The following is a 24666-nucleotide window of genomic DNA, read 5'->3' as shown; positions in this document are numbered from 1 at the left end:
TTTCACACATTCACATTCTTCTTTTGTTTTTGGTGATTTGCATTCTTCGTACATTCTGAGGATCTACGGAGCTGAAATATTCTTGTAAAAATATTTGTGTTTAACAAAAGAAAGAAAGTCATACACATCAGGGATGGCATGAGGGTGAGTAAATGATGAGAGAATTTTCATTTTTGGGTGAACTATCTCTTTAAGCTAAAATCTCTGCTTTATCTTTGTTTTAAAGCAATCTCATCTCCCATTTTAAGAACATGCATATAATAGTTTTTCTTAATTCCTCCTATTTTCCTTATATCCCAGATATCAGACATCTGTGTTTCACATCTAATAGAATTTAAAAAATCTTTCCAATATTTCCTCTTTGAAGCTCTAATAGTCTTCTCAATGTTGCTTGGGCTTTTTTGTAATGAACAAGATCATGAAATGCATATGATGATTTTACTTTGCTAAATGCACTATTAGCATGAATTGCTTCTCCACATTCATTAATCCACCGTGGTACTGTTTTCTATTTCCTTGACTTTGAAAGCTTCCCAATCAAATCTGTTGCTGTACTATGTATAGGCCTAATACTACTTATTCCTAAATAATACTCCTCTACTTCAACATTTAGTCCAATTAACTTAACTAATCCATTACAACATATTATGCTGAACTTCTTCCAATCTACATCCGTTAACTTCCACCTAGGTAAATTGTCTTCTACTGTTTGAACCTCTAATACAATCATGCAGCATAAAGGATAATAATCACTGCATAATGTGGACTCATAAGTCCATATACTTATTCCTGCAATATCTTCAGAGATTAGTGTAAGATCTAGTACAGATTCTTGACCATGTACCTTATCCGATCTTTTACCACTGCCATCATTAAGACAAATCAGCCCTAGCTCATCTAGCATTGCCTCAATTACACAACCCTTAAAATCTGTGATTGAACTCCCCCACACTATATTATGAGCATTAAAATCACCACACCATATTACCTTATGACCATCTGAATACCCAATGCTCCAAGTCCTTTTAATAAGTCTTTTAAATGATCATAAAAATTGATAACTTTAATGCTCCTATTATCTGGCCAAATTTATACTACTACTTCCTCTAATTCATTGTTGTTTTATTTCCCTAAACCTCAGATATTGTTTTATGAAAGTAGTCACTCCACCCCCATTTCCTGTTTTCCTATCTTTACATGTGCTTACATATCTGTGTAAAATAAAGTTAAGGTTTGGCTTAAAGGAATAATAGTTCACCCCAAAATACAAATTATTTCATCATTTCCTCACCCCCATGCCATCCTAGATATGTATGATTTTCTTTCTTTAAAGAATTACACCACTGGAGTATTATGGATTACTTTCATGCTGCATTTACATGCTTTTTAGAGCTCCAGAATTTTGGTCACCATTCACTTGCTTTGTATGGACCAACAGAGCTGAAATATTCTTCTAAAAATCTTCAGTTGTGTTCAGTAGAATAAAGAAAGTCATACACGAAGTCATACATGAATTTTCATTTTTGAGTGAACTAACCCTTTAACTATTGGCAGTACAAGCAAATAACACTATATAACACAATTTTGTTCCTGGGTTGTAAGTGTTATTTCCTAATTGCTTTTGCCTCAAAAGTATAGAAAATGGCTATTATTCCCCACAAACTTTACTTTTGTGACCAGGACAGTGATATTTTGAAATTTTCCTATTTCCAATGAGAAAACGGGTGAATTTGTGTCTTTTCAGTCACATAAAGTCAGAAAAAAAACAACATATGAATCCAAAATCCTTCTTTATCTGTGGTCCGACGAAGACACCGGCTTTGACCTTTGCCTCTGACAGCTTAGGGAAGAAGTCTTGAAAGTACTTGAAGGCTGCCGACTCCTTATCTGGAGCTCTGACAGATTGTTTCGTAAGGCCCAATTTGATATGCAGTGGTGACATCAGCACCTTCCGGGGGTCCACCAGTGGCTCCCACTTGACGTTTTTCCTCCCCACAGAGAACTCGGTCCGCTGTGGCCAGTCCCGCCTGTGGTAGTGCGTCTTGGTGTCCCTGCTGTCCCAAAGGCAAAGATAGCAGGGAAACTTGGTAAAAAAAACACCTTGTAGACCCATCAGGAATGCCACCATTTTTAAGTCTCCTATGACCTCCCAGCCATACTCCTCATACTTCAAGGCATCCAGCAAGGTCTTGATGCTGTTGTAATCCTCTTTGAGGTGCACCGAGTGAGCCAGGGGAAGAGACGGATACTTGTTACCATTATGGACCAGCACGGCTTTGAATATTACTTTAGTATAAATACTAGTTCATCTGGATTCATATGTTGTTTTTTCTGAATTTATGTGAATGAAAAGACACAAATTTGCCCGTTTTCTCATTGGAAATAGGTAAATTTCAAAATATCACTGTCCTGGTCACAAAAGCAAAGTTTGTGGGGAATAAAAGCCATTTTCTATACTTTTGAGGCATAAGCAATTAGGAAATAACACTTACTACCCAGAAAAAAAAAAAAAAAAAATTCATAGTGTAATGAGTCAAGAAAAATATTTAAAAAAAAACTAATATTCTGGTTCATTCATCACACTGGAAATGTAAGGCAAAGTTGTTGAGCACATTGTGGGATACAGGACTCATCTCACAATTGAGTGCGCTTGACAGAACTCGCTAATTTCAGCATACAAAATCAATGAGGTCATGTGGCAACAATGTAGCGCACTTCTGTTCAAAACGTTTATCTTTTGCTAAATACATTCGGTTTCACATACTAATGAAAAAAAAATAGTAGGCAGTAAACAGTATGCATGTATTCCATTCCAAACATAGCATATGTCTCATTGCAGGTAAGGACATACATAGTTTGCATAGGGTTTGCATACCCTTGGAGAATTGGTAATACAGGTGCATCTCAATAAATTAGAATGTCGTGGAAAAGTTCATTTATTTCAGTAATTCAACTCAAATCGTGAAACTCGTGTATTAAATAAATTCAATGCACACAGACTGAAGTGGTTTAAGTCTTTGGTTCTTTTAATTGTGATGATTTTGGCTCACATTTAACAAAAACCCACCAATTACCTGTGGGTTTTTCTTTGTATCCCAAACAATTCTTCTGGCAGTTGTGGCTGAAATCTTTCTTGGTCTACCTGACCTTGGCTTGGTATCAAAAGATCCCTTCTTAATAAGTGACTGAACAGTACTGACTGGCATTTTCAAGGCTTTGGATGTCTTTTTATATCCTTTTCCATCTTTATAAAGTTCCATTACCTTATTACACAGGTCTTTTTACAGTTCTTTTCTGCTCCCCATGGCTCAGTATCTAGCCTGCTCAGTGCATCCACGTGAGAGCTAACAAACTCATTGACTATTTATACACAGGCACTAATTGCAATTTAAAAAGCCACAGGTGTGGAAAATTAACCTTTAATTGCCATTTAAACCTGTGTGTGTCACCTTGTGTGTCTGTAACAAGGCAAAACATTCAAGTGTATGTAAACTTTTGATCAGGGCCATTTGGGTGATTTCTGTTATCATTATGATTTAAAAAGGAGCCAAACAACTATGTGACGATAAATGGCTTCATATGATCACTATCCTTAAATAAAAGACAGATTTATTGCATGATCAGTCATATTTTCAAAATCAATGGCAAAATTTCACAATTTCTGCCAAGGTATGCAAACTTCTGAGCACAACTGCAATTGCTGGTTTGATGAAGCCCAGGTGCATCAATAGGAATTTCAATCATGAGCACATATTATTTTCTGAGCACATTATCACTGTTTGATAGAGAAATTTCTCCCTGTCCATAATCTACACAGGTCATCAAAACTCAAATGAAGCACAGGTGAGGAAATACAGAGGCAACAGATTAAATAATAAACAAAACTGAGCAATGAATTGGTAATGTTTTTAATATTTTATTGACAGTTGCAATGAAAACATTATAAGCAGCAATCTTTTCTGTGATTAGCTGAGGAAAAAGCCACCTGCGGCCTAAGGGCGGTAAACATGGAATTCGGAATAATGTCATGTCGCCCAAGTAACAAGAGAGCTATATATGACAAGAACAAGCTTAAAAGAGACCCATTGTTCTTGTACATCAAAACAGTTCTGATATTTCAAGATCCAAATAAAAAATTCTTCTAAAGCAGCTGGGATCATGTCATATTGCTTCATTGCAGCACATTGCTACATGAATTTAGATTACAAAAACAACCAAGGCACTACCTACAAGTGCAGAGCTATTTAAAATTGTGTACACTATCTGGGTAAATACTGTTCAGAAATAAAAAGGGAGAAATTTAATCCCAGAAGATGTTTTTAACTATCATTCTATTAAAGGATTCTTCAAAATAATACTGCGAAAAGCATTCAAATGCCTCAAAAACAACAAAACGGTCTCTTATTTTTAAAAAGCTTCAAAAATGAATAGGATTTAAAACTAAACTAAAAATACAGTTTGATATTTTCTTTCTTTCCTCCAGTGGAAAGGCACAAACAGGGAGCAGCCACAAACCCGCAGCTGAGAGCTACATTATTAAAGAAATTATCAACAAGGATCTCACACACTCACTCACGTTTTTTATTTTTTTTGCTCATACAGGCTACCTGTACTGGCAGAGTGGTTGATGGGGCAGGTAGCCATATTCTGAAGCATGTGCTTTAAACTATGTTGTAGTTTTCTTATTAGAAAAGGCACAAAATGTTATAACAAATTCTCATAGCCAAGTTATTATCACAATGGCACTGTGCAGTTATGATTTGATATCAACTATATTTATTTGATTTGCGGTCTTGGCACATTGGCTTACGACTGGTCCACTCGGTTTATGCCATATCTCTCTGGAGTGTTTTTGAAATGTAATTTATCACTTAACACTTGAATGCTTTAATTCAAACTGAAATCCCAGTTCTGCTCCTCCAATTTTACTGAAATGAAAACCCCTAAGTTCAGCTCATCAGCAAACCTTTAATATGTTTTCAAATAAACAAGCTACATCCATGTCGAAACACAGAGCAAAAAATAAATCTCCCTTTATTATAATGCGGTAACCCAAACAATACTCTTGAATTAAAGGGACTGTGCAGCATTAATCTATATTTGGCTTTATTTTTCTGCCTGGTCTGGCTGTTGGAGTGGTGCATTGTGGGTACTTTAGTTCCTCTGCAGGTATGACATGAAAAACAGGCTGTAGCTTCCCCTGCTGGCCTATTGTGGTACATTACATGCACTCAAACTCATCGATTCGCTGTTTGGTGTTTCCAGAGCGGATCTGACGAAGCGTCTTGTATTTGTCACGCCCTGCTCGTACATTCTCTGCATGGATGATGTCATTCTGGGTCTTCTTAGTCTCATCACGAGCATTAGCAAGCTCAGAAGTAAGAGCCTGTGAAATAAAGAGAGAAAGAGAGAGTCGGTCTTTATAATTTCAATTATAGGCAGCTTTGATTTCTTCTGATGAAAGAAAACTCTGGTAACACTATCTGTAATCAAAGTGATTTAATTATTGTATGTGCACTAGGGGTTGCACAGACTAGTCACCTAGTTCTGCCACTGGTCAGCATGCTATGTCTGTCAACTTGTCATGGCTCACATGAATTAATTTACATTTGTTTGTGCAAATGAATGCGATGCACAAACTGCAAACCATTGTAACTGCGTGTCACTGCCAAGTTTTGCCAAATATGTTTGAAATTAAATGAATGTGAAAGTAAAGTGAAACCAGAGCATGTTACAAGTGAAACCCGATGCATTGGGAATCCCTCTAAAATGAATCAACTGTCACCCACAGGCTGAAGTGAGCGGGACATATCTGTTTTTTGCACTGTTCATGACAATACACGCAGCATGTATCTGGCAATGCTCTGTTTCTTACCGGCATCATCTCAGCTGAAAAGGTATTCTCTGTACTCACATTCTCTGTTAACATGTATGTTGGTCAGAAACAGCGAAGACTGCTGATGCTTCACAGCGTATGTAGAATCATTTACATATGGTATACATTTACATAAGGAAAACATCGACCTACCCATTGACTAGTTTTCAGGAGGACTAGTCAACTAGTAAAAACGAGCAAAAAATGGTCGTGCAAGCTTTAAAGCCTGATATACTTCCGGAGAAGTTCTTCTTCATTCTTTGTTCAGGGGTAAAAAGAAGTTTTTAACTGCTGAGCAACAACATACTATTTGCGAACATTCAGACACTGGCCACACCGCTGTGGGAGGCGCTTAGAGGAGCATTTAAATATGAGGATGTTACATGTAAAACCTTAAAAATGTGTTATCAATGACTTTATGCCTCTTTCTAGGAGTACAATTAACATGAGCTCAGAAAAAGATGCTGATTTAACCACTCAATGATGATTTTAAATAATATATATATGCAGCAGAAAATGTTTAATTTGTCTTGTGTACATTCTGAATTAATGACGCTAATGCACAAACACACTATACGTGGCGATAATATACGCTGATTACACTCTGTTATTGTAATTTATGATGACAATGATACTACTGCAAAGATGGATGTATAAAAGAGTGTTAATGTTAGAATAAAGACAAAAGAATGATAAGAGAGGCATATCTTACTTTGGACAGATGTGTGAATGGCTTTCACTGCAGATGGCACAGAAGTGAATTGGCATTTGAGAGTATTTGAGTAGATTTGATTCCTTTTGTAGACTAATATAAAAAACAATTATAATAAAAAAGAAAAGAAAATCGCATGACATGGTCAAATGTCTCCATGTGAACGATTGTACAGATGTAGGTACAGTACATTTGCACCAGCTTGCTAATAACTCTACTTGCCGAAGTGTTCAAGTTGAATACTGACTTAACATAAACAAAGTAGTAGGTGGAGCTTCAGATCACACCTACCGATGACGTGGGCCAATGGCTGTAAGAAGGTGTTGTTTAGCAGCTGGTTATAAGTTTTCCTAAAAGTTCGCCCAGGAGAGCTGTTGCAAACCACCAAAACAAATGCAAAAACAACTTCTTTTTGGCCAGATTTTGTTCTAAATGATGTCACACCCGTTCGTTCTTTGATTTTGTATGAGGTATATCTGGGCCTCTAGTGTGTACATGTAGTTTCCTCTCTCACCAGCAGATGTTTCTGCACTCGTTCGTTCTTCTCTGCTTCTGTCATGCGTTCCTCCTCGCTCCTGTCTTTATAAGCCGCTTCAGAGGTGAGTTCAGCACTGGCCTCGGCGCTGCTCTCATCACCCTCATCATTATCGTTTTCACCGTGAACGGGCTCTGTGACATGGGCCGACATCACTTTATTCTTCAGCTCCTCTTTAGTCTTCTCCAGGTCCTCTTGCACCATGGCGGCCTGCAGTGGACACACAGTACTGGATCAACACACAAACCCCTGACAAATCCTGACACAGTCTCACAAGGTGCCAAGCGATAAATCACACCACTTTCATGTTATTTTTGTCCTTATCAGCTGAGATTGTCATCTATCTATCTATCCATCCATCCATCCATCCATCATGTCTGCTGAAATGAAAAGAAACCACGTTTACCTTCTTCTGCCATTCCGATGCTTCCTCTTCTTTCTTCTTTTTGGCATCTTCAAGCAGAGAAATCTTGGAAGTTAACTCAGCCAGTTCAGTTGCCTGTACACACACACACACACACACACACACATTTTCTCAGAGTTGCCGGGGAAACACATGTAATTGTTGTTGTCCTATATTCTGTGGTCAGATTGCGTTTGATTCTCTTGTAAACTTCATATAGTAATTGTATTTTTGTTACCATGGTTACAGCTGATTCCACCCTCTCAGATGTACTGTGTGGTCAACCACAGTAACCTATTGCATGTAGAGCGGTTGTATAGGTGTTGTTGTTAATCATGGTGACTAACACTGGCTGTTTGTCATGGTGACAAGAATTTTGCAGCTATGGTGGCTGGTAATGTGTAGCTTGACTGTCATGGTAACTGACCAGATGCTCCTGGTTCTTCAGCTGGCTCTCGGACTGCTGCAGCAGAGCCGCTTTGGCCTCCTCTGCTAGGCGACGCTCTCGCTCCAAACGCTCCGCCTCCTCCTGAGTGCGTTTACGCTCCTCATCCAACTCCAACGCCCTGCGGGTCTGCTCCTCCAGTTCTGCACATAAACACATACGTAATAAAAAGTGATTATTGATTATTAATGAATGAATGAAAGATAAGCAAATCTCACTCTATTTAATGATCACTCCATCTTACCCTGCTGAGCTTTTCTCGTCTGTTCTTCAATCTGTCTGAGTCTCTCCATCAGCTCCTCCTTTTCTTTTTCAATCTTCTCTTTCTCCTTTTCTGCCTGCTCTCTCTTCTTACGTTCATCCTCCAGCATGGCCCTGCAATGTATGTGCGAGGGTTATACACACAAAAGACACTTGTATTAGAGAAATGTGTCCTTTCAGGCACTGTGAAGCACCCAGTTGTGAACAATGAGCCAATCTCAACATACAACAAACCATTTATTAGGGATGGGCAGAATGTTCCAACGACCTACTAGCTGATTATTGAGGTAGACTAGTTTATTTCGATTTTTCGATTTACATCAATATTGTAGACATCAAAAAACAATGTAAAAAATCTCTGTATCATTGAGTGATCTGTGCTTCCCTACACTTGAACTGCACCAACCACCAGGAACACACACAGTAGAACATCTTTAGCCTTTGTGTAGCATATCGCTTTTTTCCAGTGCCTCACACTATGAATGTTGTGTTTTTAAAAAAAAAGTAAATTAAAAAAAAAATAGGTCAACTTTTAAAAACCTCCTTCTGCTGTGTGACATCTCTTAACAAACTTTCAATTATTCCAAGGTTTTAATGTGTCTTGATAAACGCAGTACTTGATAAAATCACAATCTCGACCCAATTACAAGAGCCTTTGTGTTGTGTTCCGCTCTCTTTCACCTTTCCATCTTTTTATGGTTCTTCTCCTCCTTGGCCTGTGCTTTCATCTGCTGGACCTCAATGGTGTCAGGTTTACGGCGCCTCATATAAAGCTCATGGTTCCCCATGCACAACGCCAGAATCCTCTTATTAATGCGTAAACGCTGGGCATAGAACACAAAGTCCTGCAGAGACAGAGAGATCAACCTCCCTTAGAGTTCAGAACAGAGTGAAAGAGATAATTGTGTTCAGAAATAGATTAATATTACAAAGTGAGAGGGATCAAGAGCTACAGGAAATACTGATTAATAAAATGAGTGATACATCACCAGATTCTCTTTTGTTTGGTCGATAAAGTGAAACAAAGACAGACGTGCTGCTACAATGGAAAGCCTTTGGTGTACACCGTGATTTCAACATAATATCATATTTGAAATCACATAGTCAAACATTACGTCACCGTACTGCTTTACACACACACTCACATTTACTTGGCTATCGAAATGGGAAAATTCCAGATTTCTTTTGTACTTATATTAAGCTAATTATTAAGACTATATACTAACCCTGACCCAAATCCTAACCCTAAATGAAAGCTTTTTAGTTTGTAGAATTTTATATCTCATTGATAGCTTTATTTATGAATTTAATTTTCAACTGAACACATCCCCAAATGCCCCTAAAGGGAGTTTTTGTCAGAGTTAGTTTACATTAAAAACAAGTACCCAAAATAACAACCATCCACTTATCTAGACCCTGCTCACTGAGAATTAAAAGAAACAATGACTGGTCAGACATCAGGAAAATGTGTTTGACCTACCGGGGCTTTTTTATCAATGGGTTTGATGACAAATTTCTTATCGTTGAAAGAAATGTTCCTGATCTCACTCCAGGGGAAACCAATTTTAGGCGTCATTCTGAAAAGAGAGGAGATAAGGTGAGTCAGCCTTTCGTTTTTTTACATTAATAAATGTCAGAGTTTGACTAGATATTCATTTAAGGGCTAGTTCACCCAAAAATGAAAATTGTCTCATCATTTACTCACCCTCATGCCATCCCAGGTGTGTATAACTTTCTTCATCTGAACACATTTGAAGAAAAATTTAAAAAATATCTTAGATCAGTAGGTCCTTAAAATGCAAGTGGATGGTGATTAGACCTTTGAAGCTCAAAACTTGACAGACAGTCAGCATAAACGTCATCCATACGACCCCACTGGTTAAATTAATGTCTTCTAAAGCTAAACGGTTGCTTTTGCTGCGAAAAAGATCAATATTTAAAGTGCTTTTTAACTATAAATCATCACTTCCAGTCAGCAACAGCAGCAGTACGCACGTGTGACGTAATCATGTTGGCATGTTCACGTGAGAACAGACGCATGTGCGACAAACCTGGAAGTGCAGTGCTGTTTACAACTGAGTAGTAGAAACGCTGTACAGAAGCTTAATTGGTTTTATCTGTTTGTTTACTCACAATGGGGCATTTGTTTGCTCATCATGGATGTCTCAACAGAGAGAAAAACGTGAGATTACATTCATAGCATGCCAACATGAATACGTCACACCAGTTGCGTCTCGGGGTCATTATTTAGTGTGGGGCACAAACAACCACTTAATCAATTATTTGACCGATCTTGGAAACATTGACAAATAATGTTACACTTTATGTTCACATCATGGACTATGAAGTTCTGTGAACTTGTGGATGTGTGTATGCGCTTTAACCGGCAAAGTTTTAAAACATCATTTTAGTGCAGCGGTTGATTGGCAGGCAGAAATTTTACACTAGAAATCATTGGTTTCACTCAAACAAGGGGAGTCAAAAAATCTATCATAAAAGCCTATCTACTGTCATTTATGTGCTATTATAATGGATGCTACGTCCCTCAATGCCCTAGGACTTATAAAATTAAAACAAGTATGAGAGTGATGAATAAATACTTTTTCTAACGCAACCTCTGAACATGTTGCCACAAACATTCTTAATGATTTAATCTCAGCACAAAACACCACTAAGACGTGCACATCCATGTCAAAAAGCTCATGTAAGCGTGAAAGTAAACCACAAATAGGCAAATCATCAAAGGGTGTGCATATTATCTCACTAACTCAAATGAACAGCAGTGTTATAGTTAACAAAAATGAAAACTAACTAAAATCATTTTCGTTAACTAAAGTATAAATTATTGGAAAAAAACTGAAACTAAACTAAAATACTTTTTCATAACTCCAAAACTAACTAAAATAAAATAAAAATTCTCAAATTAATTTTAGTTTTCAACATAATATGGTGAATATGGGCAAAGTGGGACAATTTTGGAAATTTTTCTTTTCTTGGCACTTTGAATTATGATCCAAATGACACATAAACTAAGATTATACATTTGAAGAAAGCTTAGGATGTCTTCTACCTTAGTCAAAAGAAAATAATTAAGAAATATTCAATACTGGGAAGAACCTTTGAAGATCCTCTTTTGATAAAATCCCAGGTGTGTTTAAGCAGCAGAGCCTACTGGTAAAGTGGGATAGAGCTAAAAGTATTCTCTAGGAAAAAAAAAAAAAAAAAAAAAAAAAAAAAAAATATATATATATATATGTATATATATATATATATAAAATTATTTTTTATGTTTTCTTCTACACTTTCACATCATAACATTAAGTTCACTTTTACTTGTTTATAAGCTTAACTAGATTTACCAATACCAGATTTGTCATTTCCTTTACCATTGCTTTTCCTACCAGTAGTCATGAAATGAGCTTTGCCACACATTTTACATGAAAGTAAAATCACCTTTTTTAAACCACTCACAATTTTAAACCTCAAAAAGATAAAGAGATAGTTGACCTAAAGATGTAATCTCTCTTATCATTTACTCACCCTCATGCCATCCCAGATGTGTAAGACTTTCTTTCTTCTGCTGAATACAAATGAAGATTTTTAGAAGAATATTTCAGCTCTGTTGGTCCATACAATGCAAGTAAATGGGTTCTGAAACTTTGAAGCTCTGAAAAGCACATAAAGGCAGCATAAAAGTCATCCATAAGACTCCAGTGGTTTAATTCATGTCTTCTGAAGTGATCCAATCTGTTTTGGGTGATAACAGACCAAAATGTAACTTTTTTTTCTCTGTACATCTTGCAATTGCAGTCTACAGGAACAAGATTTTAAGCTCGATTACACTTACGAGTACAGTTCGCAGAGTGCTAGATGGGGCTGGGAAATATAATCGAGCTTGAAATTATGATTGCCAAGGAGACTGCTGATGTCAAGATTTACAGTAAAAAAGGAATTAAATATTGATCTGTTTCTCAATCACACCTACCATATTGCTTCTAAAGACATGGATTTAACCACTGGAGTCGTATGCATAAATTTTATGCTGCCTTTATGTGCTTTTTGGAGATTCAAAGTTTTGGCCCCTATTGACTTGCATTGTGAGGACTTACAGAGCTGAAATATTCTTCTAAAAATGTTCATGTGTGTTCAGCAGAAGAAAGTAAGTCATATACATTTGGGATGGCATGAGGGTGAGTAAATGATTAGAGAACTTAAATCTTTTTGGGGGAACTATCCCTTTAATTGTATACTCCCCAAAGATTAGTTTAGTAATGATTTATAATCATTTAATGAAATACTTATGGATACAATGTGGATCAAGCTTAAATGTCCTTTGTCACTTTACCCATATTCACCCTATATTATAAAATTTGCAACATGTACAATCCACATTAAACATGAAAATACCACTAGACAGACGTAGCACAAGACTGCCCAGAGAAACGTAATGATGTTAAACTTTCTAAATTACACCAGTAAACGCTCAGCTTTGGCAGCCATAAAAAAAAACACTAAAACTAAAATAAAAACGAACTAAACTGAAACGAAAAAACACAGAGAAAACTAAAACTAACAGACAAATTGTGAAAACTAACGAAAACTAAACTAAATTGTAATGACAAATTGAATATAAAATAGTAAATAGTAAATTAAAAATCCAAAACTATAATAACACTGATGAACAGCATAACAAAACTAATCGACAGACTTCCAATATTTATCAGTCATTGTAATCTAATACAAACCAATGCATCAACAAAACAACACCTCAATGCAATGGCATACAATTCATTGAAATGATGAACAGTGTACTTTAACTAATCCAACCAGCAGCACATTAGAAACAAATCAGCATTTAAAACTTACCAATGAATCTCAAGGTGCTCACAAACTCTACTATGCACCCGGTAACTTCTGATGCTCATGTCAACAGCTTGACATAAATACAGTATGATCGAAGCTTTTGATTGGCTCAGGGGCAAAGGCAAACTAGCCCCTCAGGCCATCGTTGAACGCTCGTCGCACATGCGTATGGCGTTCTTCAGATCTCCGTTGATTAACATTAAGGATGAAGGGCTAGCCCCACGCATAGCAAATGAGAACGATTAAATGGGTTTTATGCAAAATACCTTAATAATAATAGAATTTATCAAAAGAATACATACTTTTTTTCTTGTATAATGAAAAACTTGTAACACGTTTAAGTTGCGGAAAATATATTATTTCTTAAAATATATTTATGATGATGCCATGCAATTTGCACAACAGCGCCACCTATGGCAGGGCTTAGCCCCACTTTCCCCTAATGTAGAGATACAGCTGCACACACGAGACCACGTAAACTTTGCCCTCTTGTGAATGCCACACCATCCACTTGCATTTTAAGGACCTACTGAGCTTAGATATTTTCAATTTTTCTTTAAATGTGTTCTGATGGAGAAAGAAAGTCATACACACATGGGATGGCATAAAGGTGAGTAAATGACGAGAGAATTTTCATTTTTGGGTGAACTATCCCTTTAAGTTTCTAAAGACTTCACATCTGAACAAGTGAAGTGCAAAATCTACTTCTAAACTGTACTGTATATATACTGTATATTCAAAAGCACTACATAATTACTTGTCATTCTGCTCGTAGATGTTGAGTCCGAGGGCATCCACTCCCAACCAGAGCTCTGATCCCTTCTTATTCTTAATACTGAAATAATTCACGCCGTACATCTCCAGATCCTGAGCTATCTTCAGATACTCCATCATAGAGTCCTCTCTGAAACATGCACATGAAACAAGTCATACTCAGTTTGGGGTTTGTGATTTACAGGGTCAATACAATCAGCGATACCACACAGAAAAGAGCACATTCCATTGGTATGTGTGTGTATGTACCTCAACATGCCCTTGTGCTCCTCGTGCCAGACCTGAATTCTTTCCTCCCATTGCTCCTTATTCAGCTTGTGTTGCTCCAAAACTCTGTAGATTACACACACACACACACAATATTAGAATATCTCTAATGGGTTATTACAGACAAATGAAACAACATTTCATGCATTTAACTTCCATAATGTGATTTATTTCTAAGTGAAATATTTAGTGAGAAATCTGCAAAAAATAAATAAATAAATAAATAAACATTTTCATAGCCAGAGAAAGATATTACATTTTGAATGATTACAAGATTATAAAAAAATAAAAATAAAAAAATTCTTTAGAATAATGGGCACCCAAAAATTGTGCACAGAGACATTTATTAAAAAAGTTCAATTTTCATTTCATGTTGTCTTTAAGTTGTTCTTTGGCAGACACTTTCTAACCAAAGAATTGTCAAATAAGAAAAAACATAACAAAACACACCTCTGTGGGAGCAGTTTCTCACTGGACAGGTATCCAGGTGTGTGAGCATCTTTGTTGTAGTCTGTGTATTTGGCCTGCACTGCGTACGACGCCAGCAACACCGCGGTCTCGGGGGGACAGTAGATATCATCATTCAGGATCCCCTCTTTCACCTGAAACATAATAAGCAGGTATGCTTTAATGTTTACCTTGAAGTGGATCAGTTAGTGCAATTCCCTCGCTGACCACCAGGTTGTGTTGTTTCTCAATTCCACTTATACATCCAGCATTCATTTCTGTCCACTCTAATGCACACATGTTCTTTGAGACTATTTAAGACCGTACATGTTTGACTTTGCACCAAACAGTACAGCAATGTAAATATCACAGGTTGCTATAGACCAGTGATGGCACTAGAGAGCGTACTACAACAACAAACACATTTACAAATATACACACCTGAAGGAAGAAGAGTCTTTGAGTCGCCTCTTGAATCAGCTCCTCGGAAACATCTTCGGGATAAAACTTTGCCCGGAATTTAAAAAGCAAAGGACTCTCCTTGCGGACGTCCTGAGCCGTAACCTAGGCAACAAGGAATGGCACAGAATTGGTCACCTTGATTTGACAGAGTCACTAATTCCACCTGCCTTTTAACATCCTGCATTATCTAAGGACACCTTCAGCGGTCTCTCATTGTACAAAGGAGCTTTCATCTCTTTTCTCTGTCTTTTTAATTAACATGAGACTCTACAAGACACAGAGATGTCAATTTCAAGGTTGGGTATATTTGTCACACTTCTTCATGAAAAAAGGGAAGACAGGAAGATGGGACTGAAAAAGGCTAATTAGTGCAGGTTTCACTTATTGAAGGCTTATGAAAGTGCTAATGGGAATTCAGGGCCACTATCAGAGATCATGTACATGCATTATCTAGCTATTATAATCTAAATGGAACATACCATACACTTCATACACTATTTTTCTGCTTCAATATAAAGCCAATTACAATTACTACAGACCAACCCTAACCTTACCCCTAAAAGAAAAGTTTTGCATTTTTAGAATGAACATAAAACATTATTTAAAGGTGCACTCAAGTCATTTTTTTCCTCATTAAAAAAGTGTAACTCCTAAAAACATGAATTGTAATTTTGCAATATATGTAGGAAATCATGACCACTAGCATTAAAATGAAGACTCCAGTCTAGGGTTGCTCAGATACCAATATTTTGGCTTCGACTTGATTAAAATAACTGCAACTTTACAAAGAAATTGCAATTTTATTTTTGGTCAAATAAAATGCTGCACAACAGAGCTTTACAGTATTAATGAAAACATTAATGAAAAAAAAAATCGGATTACCTGTGGCACAAGGCTGCTTGCGTTTGTGATATTGCTTACAGATAATAATAATAATAATAATAATAATAATAATAATACAACCATTTAATATTACATAATTGTTATTATGAGTATTATTGCTACTTTTTGAACATTACATTTTATACAGTAGTTATACTTTTCTGTCTTCAATTTCACGCATCCATTTGAATAGAGCTTTCATGGTAGCGGGGTTTCTTTTTTTGACAGACCTTTGAGTTCTTCCTGTTTTTCGGGTTAGTTATATCAAGCTTCCCATTAACGCTGGGGTACTCCTGTCGTGACTGTCGAGCTGAAATCTATGAGCTGCACCAGAGGAATTATTTTAACGCCGGGTTCACACATCCTCCGTGAGCGGCACGGTCGTGTTGGACATTCACATTGGCCGCGTCTCTTCCACAAGAAACAGCAGCGCCACTGCGCAGGAAATAAAGTTATCTATGGGATCCTATGGCAAATTTATTCTTTAATAAGGTCATAACAAGCTGGGGTTATTACTGCATCAAGGACAACAGCGGGCAGTCACGTGCACTTCATCTTTATCAGCACACTTGGTTGTGATTGGTTAATGTTGTGTCTATAGTGTACACCTATATACACAGAATGGCAAAAGGTCTGGCAGTTTGTTAATTATTTCCTTCATTAAGTTATTTTATTGAGTTTACTTGCATGCAGCCATCTACATTGTAGTGTACTATATGTTCAGTTTGAATCATTTCGATTTCCTTTTGTGCCTTTTCAATAATCTCCTGATTATTTTAGTGTTATACTGCACCCAGAGCCGCTGAGCTTAGCGTGAGCCACGTGGTAATAATAGACTCAACGGCGAAACAATCCGCTCACTACTGCCTCTGGGATGCTTCTGGGTCGCTTCACCTCACGACTCACGTTTGCAGTGTAAACGGTGTCATCTGTTAATATGGGCACCGAAATGAAAACATGCCGCTCACGCCTCGGTCACGTGCCGCTAATGGAGGATGTGTGAACCTGGCATAAGTGTTAACAGCTGTTTTTACTCAAAACACACTGCTCGAAAATTAAGCATCAGCAGTGTGTGTTGAGTTTGTGTGAGTGTTTGCACATGCGTGCTCCCGTGTGTGGGAACAGTATGACAGAGCAGAGCAGCACCTCTTGTTCATTCTGTAGCATGCAATGCATGTGACTGTATAATATTTAATTAAATTACATCCTTCTGCTGTTTAATGATCACATTTTGCCATATCCAGAGGTTTTTTTATTTTATTTTCAAATTGTCACTGATATCATCTCAAATTTGTCACATCTCATATAATTTTGCTGATGACAGCATGGTACCAAAATTAGCAACAAGATGATATTGTACCGTTTTAATTTTTTTGGTATCGCGATACTTCGTTAGTATCGGTAAACCACGCAACCCTACTCCAGTCATATCAGTAACCTTATAAAAGCTGTTTTATTCTACATGGAGAGGGTCCGCACGTGGGGGCTGCAATGTTAGAATCACATGACCAGCCGGATACTACTCGCTTAATCTCAGTAACCGTCCTGTTATTTGACACTTTCACTCATTGATTAAAGTAATCATGGCAGACTGTGAATACTAATTTTCTACAATGGCATCTGAAACTGAAAACTATAGATTTTAAATTATGCTGCATCCAAGCCACTAGGTGTCAGTATAAGTCCAAGTTGACACATAGACAAAAGTTACTGAGTGCACCTTTAATTTAACTATGCATCGTTTTTCCAACTGAGAACATCCTTAATGTCCTGAAAGGATTCAGATTTAGCTAACTTCTGCAGTCAAAGTTAGCCCCAAAGCATGGCTAAGCAACTCCCTCCCCAAACATACATGCATACACGTTTATACACAAACCTTCTTGTTGAGTTTAAGCCAGGTAGAAAAGCCTTTGGTGTCCTGGTATTGCAGTCCAAAAAACCACACCTCCCTTAAACCGATGGTTTTTACAACCTATAAACATATTTAAACACATATACCAATATCTTAAACACCAAGATCAAATAAACATACATATTTTAACAAATGGGTGTTTAAAAACAAAATCACAGCCATAGAACACTCATCTAAACAAGATTTTACAAGGTCATATGATGTGGAAAAAAATGGAAGAGAGGTTTGTCTTGTTGCCTGTAATAGAGTAACCTGAGAATGAGACTCAAGCTCAGATACACCCCCACCAACATTAACTAGGGCAAGAAAAAGAAGTTAGAGCAAGGATGCTGAAAGAATTACTGAAAGTACTGATGTAACTGACTGTTAATATAATATTAGCACTGTGTTAGGTGAGATTACACAAAGACATACAATCATTCAGCATGTTTATATGCGCTGTACTAATCTAACTACAGCATTATTTATTAGTCCAGCTGCGGTCTTCCTCAGTCTGTCTAAGTAAACATGATACAATGCTGATGCCAATTGTGGTCCGTTTAACGTGTATACATGCTGGACAAAGCCAAACTGCAAATATATAGGTCTGGTAGTCGAATGCACAACAATCTGATGATTTCAGTTGGACTTCAGCATTAATATGAGATTTAAAAAAGCAGAATTTTGTTTTAGTCTCACTGAAATCAAACTTTTAAAGTGCATGTAAATGTACTGACTGACTCCAGAACAGTTTATGTGCTTGCTTTTGTATGTTTCACTTTGGTATGGGTCCTGTCTTTTTAACATGTTTAAACTACCCTCAACTAACATATTAATCTATGTTGTTCAAACTCGTGTTGCTCGCATGAATCTGGCTTGCGACTTTTCCCCAATCCTGTACCCGCCTTTAAGTTTCCTTTACTTTCCCTTCCTACAGATAGTGTCAAGAAATACAATACAATAAGTTGTGGCGAGGCTAATCGATCTTTACTATCAGTTTAAATATTGATATTGTATTTAATGAATAATAGTCTTTTAGCCTATTGTATCTGAAGAATAATAGTTTTATAGCCTATATCATTTGTAATATAACCATTAAAAGTTTTGAAAGTGTTTTCAGCCATTTTGCTGACTGCCGGCATTTTGCTAACTTCAACCACATGCCCGCTCTCTAAACCTCAAAGCTGAGCAGAGTTTAACTCAATGCAAATGAGCACTGAAGCAATACAACAACAATCAATGGAAGTGCACACAGTGGAGCTCACATGATATGCCAAAAGAGCACAACTGTCTGGTTTTGTTCATTTTCTCCATAGGCAAATTGATTTTTAACTATAACTTCTAAACCTTTAAAATACAGACCTATCATGACCTCCAAAATTGTCAATCGATGGTATATGCTTCTGTTGAATCAATCAGTTTCCTTTTTTATTTGTAACATAATTTAACTAAAAAATCTTGTTAAACAGCAGAATTTCTGGTAAAGAACTACACTACCCATGATCCAGCAGAGAAAGATCCACCAATCACTGTAAACACTGGTCTCCTAACACTCTTAAACTGCTAATATATTTGCATTTATCTGAATATTTTGCAATGAAATTAAAATATATAGTTTTTATCCTTCTAATCAACATCTTTGAATAAATAGTTTTGTAATTTTCCAGTGCTTTTTTTTATTTTTTATTTTTTATTCAATTACATCATTCGCAATGCTTCATGGGATTGTAGTTCATTCCCTCACAATATACATTAAGTACAAAGTCTTGTACCTTTGTCTTTTTGTCCAATTGGCTTAGAACTCTGGAGGCATTTTATGAAATCACTATGGAAGAAATTAAAGGGGAAAATGCTTCTGGAACCAAAACAGCTAAAAAAGTGAACAGGCATTGTTGCGCTCTATAGACTATGTATACACCTACTAGTGCTACAAACAGTACACAGTCTTGGTGACCTGCAGTGTTTTAATCTCTGTATTTAGTGTGTATTTAGCTTTCAGGGAGGGGTGGAACATTCAAGAAATGCTATGAATGTCAGGACACTGAATCCTTCATCTTTGATATACCGAGAAGACAGTCGCCATTCCCAATCAGCAGAGTGAGTGCGTGTGTGTGTGTGTCTATGAGATGTAAAATGTTGGTGAAGGTGTTGTGAGATGCTGGCTCACAACTGATGTGAAGAAAAGGGCAAATGGAGAGATAGAGAGAGAGGAGGGCAGCTGTGTTTATATATGATTTGTAAACAGGAGTGACGCTTCTCACATACAAGTGATCTCTCTCTCTCTCTCTCTCACTCTCTCTCTCACTCTCTCTCTCACTCTCTCTCTCACTCTCTCTCACTCTCTCTCTCACTCACTCACTCAGCTGGATGGTCAGCACAAGAGCTTAAAAGGAACAGTTCACCCAAAAATGAAAATTCTCTAATTCTCATCATTTACACATCCCAGATGTATATGTTTTTCTTTCTTCAGCTGAACAGAAACAAAGATTATTAGAAGAGTATCTCAGCTCTGTTGGTCCTCACAATGCAAGTGAATGGTGACCAAAATCTTGAAGCTCCAAAAGCACATAAAAGGCAGCTCAAAAAATCCAAATGACTCCAGTGGTTAAATATATACCTTCAGAAGTGATTTGATAGGTGTGGGGGAGAAAAAGATATAATATAAAAGTGAACAATATTTAAGTCCTTTTTAGTATCCACTTCACTTTCACATTCTTCTTTTGTTTTTGCCGATTCACATTTTTCACGCATATTGCCACCTGCTGGGCAGGGAGAAACATTTTTAGTAAAAAAAAGACAAACATTGTTCACTTTTATGCTGCTTTTATGTGCTTTTTGATGCTTTAAAATGTTGGTACCCATTAACATACATTGTGAGGACCTACAGAGCTGAAATATTCTTCTTATGTTCAGCAGAAGAAAGTAAGTCATACACATCTGGGATGGAATGAGGGTTAATTTTAGTCCATTTAGTCTGACTGAAATAGCAAATAGTTTCAGTCAACAAAACTATCATAGTTTAGGATAATATGCGAAATGATGAAAATATGTGACAGTGTAAATTAGTTCAAGGTCACCTGTGATTTTGTTTAATTGTGCAAATGTAAATATTAAAATATTCAATATTACAAATTGGAATATGTTTGGATATACCGGATTAATCTTATATTTAGGATGTTTGAGTGAGCTGGTTGTGAAGCAGTACAAGGACATGCATTTTCTTATATATATATATATATATATAAATAAAAATAAATAAAAAAAAGTGATGGAATAAACTGGACTAAAGTTCAGGTCTGACCCCTTTCCAATCCCTAAACCTCAGCTCAAACTGAAGACTAAATACTGCAGCAGTGATCAGTGTGTGTTTGTATGAGAAATTAAAAGGTTACTCAGGCACAAAGCTGCCTATTATCAAGTTTAAGAAAGAGCGGCCTCATCAACATGACAGAGAGTGACTAGTAGAGAGGAAGAGGGGAATGTACAGAATAACAGCCAGAGGAAGAAACAGAGAGTCAGAAAGAGTCAGATAGAGAAAGGATGGGTGGATGAAGGGAGAATTCCCCCTGAAATAAGGATTTCCAGTTTGTGAATAATACTGAGACTTCCTTAAACACACACACACACACACACACTGAAGTTGTGAATTTCTGGAAACTTAGTATAACCTTTTATTAAAGGTTTAGTTCACCCAAAAAATTTTATTTGGTCATCATTTAATCACACTCATGTTTTTCCATGACATGAAAGGAGTATGTGAGGGACTGACAGCTTCAGTCACCCTAAACATTCATTGTATCTTTTTTTTTGCTTACAATGAAAATGAATGGGGACTGAGGCTGTCAGTCTCTAACATTCTGCCAAACATCAGATCTTCTTTTGTGTTTCATGGAAGAGAGAAAGTCACACAGGTTTGGAACAACATGAGGGTGAGAAAATGACTACAGAATATTTCTTCTGTCATTTTATTCTGGGAATAAACTTTTAATAACAGCAGCAACATGTTTACACATACATGCATTACAAATAAACACACACAAATGTGTGCACACACACCTGGTCAAATAACTGTTTCCCTGTGGTGCTGGGTTGGATGGCAAACTCCAGCTCTGCATCCATCGTAGTCACACGAACACTGATCTGAAAATAAAAAAGATAAACTGTAACAAATTTGAGGGTATGAATGAATGCACAAACACACGAGCAATGGAAACAAATTCTCTTTTTTGATGGACAGCTTACACATCTTTAATGGTTATATTAAAGAATTATATAAAAAATATTATCTGGAAAATGCTGGAAAAACTGTTATAACAGTTGGGTGTGAACATGCAAGTTTAATTGCATTTATGTGTGTTGTGTGAGCATGGGTTCATTTGCGCTCTTAAGCGTGGCTTGCTATTTTAACATGATTGATCACGCTCTGGAAGTCTGGATAAGATAACTACAATAGAAGGAAACAGCAAGAGGGAAGAATGGAAAACATTTTTGGAAAGTGATTCAAAAACTTCTGAAAAAATCTACTGAACGTTTCTTTATTTATTTAAAACTATCCAAACTAGCCTAATGGTAAACCTGTCATGTCCACTGCAATAAAAAACTATCAATAAATATAAAATTATTAAAAATATTTTAACTGTTTATCTACTATGCATAATTTCTCAACTTAAGTACAAAAATGAGGCTTATCTCTTTTTAGTTGAACATATAAGTGTTTGCTTCGATTCTGAAGTAAATCCATCCGTTACGCATTTGTTTTGGATTCAGCCTCCCATTGGATACAGGAAGCCTCTTTGATGACTATATACTAGATAGAAATACACGCGTTCATTGTGTTCATCATTCTCCATGTTGTTTATCTCTCTCCCTCGCAATCTCATGTGCAGGTGGAGCATCGCGCAAACAGATACTTACATACCACGATATACACTATATAGGAAAATCTATATACTGTATAGATGTATCGTCGCCACGATATACTGTATATCACCATAACGCCCAGCCCTGAGTGAGCGAATGCGTATGTGTGAGAGAGGGAGATAAATAGCTACTCAGGCACACACCTCCATGCTTTGCTGTATAATGCCCTGGTTTATCTAGCATCTGAGAGACCGCTCATGCAGTGTCTGTGTGCTAAGTCTCAGAAGAGCTCAATCTATACTTTAAGATCACACCCAACCGGGGGGCCTGGGTAGCTCAGCGAGTACTGATGCTGACTACCACCACTGGAGTCGCGAGTTCGAATCCAGGGCGTGCTGAGTGACTCCAGCCAAGTCTCCTAAGCAACCAAATTGGCCCGGTTGCTAAGGAGGGTAGAGTCACATGGGGTAACCTCCTCGTGGTGAGCTGTGCGTGGATGCCGTGGAGAATAGCGTGGACCTTCACACGTGCTACATCTCCGCGGTAACACGCTCAACAAGCCACGTGATAAGATGCATGGATTGACAGTCTCAGACGCGGAGGCTACTGAGATTCGTCCTCCGCCACCCGGATTGAGGCAAGTCACTACGCCGCCACGAGGACTTAGAGTGCATTGGGAATTGGGCATGCCATATTGAGGAGAAATGGGGAGAAAGAAAAAAAAAAAAGATCACACCCAATCACTTCCTTAAACCATTTTCCATAAAAGTATTAAAGCTATGTAAATGTGTTCATTCATTAAAACTTGCTCTTTGGCTGAACTTGATTCAATTTTCTTAACTTAAAATTACTATGTAATCTCAACACAAACACGGTGTAAATATAACCTAGTTTAATTGGATAAACCCAACAAAATTCCACTTCTCAAATGTAACTTAATACTCAAATAAATCTCTTATTTCTTTATGTACTCACTAGTAAAATTTAGCATGCTACATAAATGATGGTTGGATGCAGGGCTGGGCGATATGGCTTCAGAAATGATATCTCGATGTTTTTCAGCAAATTGACGATATTGGATATTTATCTCGATAATTATGTTTTTGGTCTGAAATACCAATAAGTGTTTTTTATTTCAGTCAGAGGAACCATCATTTCATCTAAACAGCCATTGTAGCCAAGCAGAATTCATATTTAAAAGGTATTAAATAAAAATCTATTTATAAATGATGAAGCCATGTTTCCCCCAGTTTTTCACTAAATTAACACAAAGGATAGTAAAATGAAATCATTTTCATTGATTTGCACGTTTATTCTTCCATTTAACAAATAATCATACATGGAAGCTTAATAAAAATCTTATTTACCTTCATATATTTTTACTAAAACATTTTTCTTTGTGAATGAACAAGGTGTGTAAAAACTACTTCATGAATATTGCATCATACTAAATTATTACTGTGGAACCCAGTCAAGTTTATTATTATAATATAATACTGAATTATTATTATATTATATTCAGGATAAGATTTGTTAAAAATAAATTAATATATTTCTGTCCTATTTAATTCACCCTAAACTGGGGTTTTTATTTTGACACTGCAAGTGCAGTCGTGTTTATTTCACCTTCACCAGGGGCTTTTATTATGAAACGGGAAGTGCAATGTTTGTTTGACAGTTATAAGTTTTGCATCTTGTGAACCGCTGTCAAACTCTCCTTTACTGTTCCGCGTTTGTAGATTTGTATAATAACTTTATAGCAGTTACTAATGTTTGAAATTGCGCAAATGCTTGAACCTGCAGTACTTCACAATGCAGGTGAACCGTGCTACAAACACGAGCCTCAGCGTGTGTGCACAGATCAGTGCGTCACCGGTTCATTCTGAAGCGCACACAGACCATCATTATCGGTCTTTAATCGCAGGCTTTGGCAGTTAAATAACCACATATGATCATATCGCCATTTTGATGTTATTTTGATTAATTATA

The 24666-nt window shown here is 36.8% G+C and overlaps 1 protein-coding gene across 2 annotated transcripts in view; it reads right to left on the bottom strand.

Annotated features, from left to right (window-relative positions):
* Positions 1-3900: 3900 nt before the first annotated feature.
* Positions 3901-24666, bottom strand: part of LOC127419732 (moesin-like) — a 32625-nt gene continuing 11859 nt past the window's right edge. Inside the window, exons 2-14 of one of the 2 annotated variants that reach the window (XM_051661397.1) lie at positions 21874-21957; positions 17803-17898; positions 15024-15146; positions 14586-14737; positions 14118-14201; positions 13852-13998; positions 9712-9808; positions 8913-9076; positions 8215-8345; positions 7953-8113; positions 7529-7621; positions 7102-7332; positions 3901-5386 (exon numbers count right to left, since the gene is read on the bottom strand). In XM_051661397.1, the coding sequence (XP_051517357.1) occupies positions 5222-5386; positions 7102-7332; positions 7529-7621; positions 7953-8113; positions 8215-8345; positions 8913-9076; positions 9712-9808; positions 13852-13998; positions 14118-14201; positions 14586-14737; positions 15024-15146; positions 17803-17898; positions 21874-21957 (1728 nt within the window). In that variant the 3' untranslated portion in view covers positions 3901-5221. Of the gene's footprint in view, positions 5387-7101; positions 7333-7528; positions 7622-7952; positions 8114-8214; positions 8346-8912; positions 9077-9711; positions 9809-13851; positions 13999-14117; positions 14202-14585; positions 14738-15023; positions 15147-17802; positions 17899-21873; positions 21958-24666 lie in introns of those variants that run through there. The other variant, XM_051661407.1, reaches the window with a different exon arrangement.

The sequence above is a fragment of the Myxocyprinus asiaticus genome, chromosome 3, assembly GCF_019703515.2.
Source record: "Myxocyprinus asiaticus isolate MX2 ecotype Aquarium Trade chromosome 3, UBuf_Myxa_2, whole genome shotgun sequence".
NCBI lineage: Eukaryota > Metazoa > Chordata > Actinopteri > Cypriniformes > Catostomidae > Myxocyprinus > Myxocyprinus asiaticus.
The sequence above is the reverse complement of the archived record's forward strand: the minus strand, read 5'-3'. Positions and strand labels throughout refer to the sequence as shown.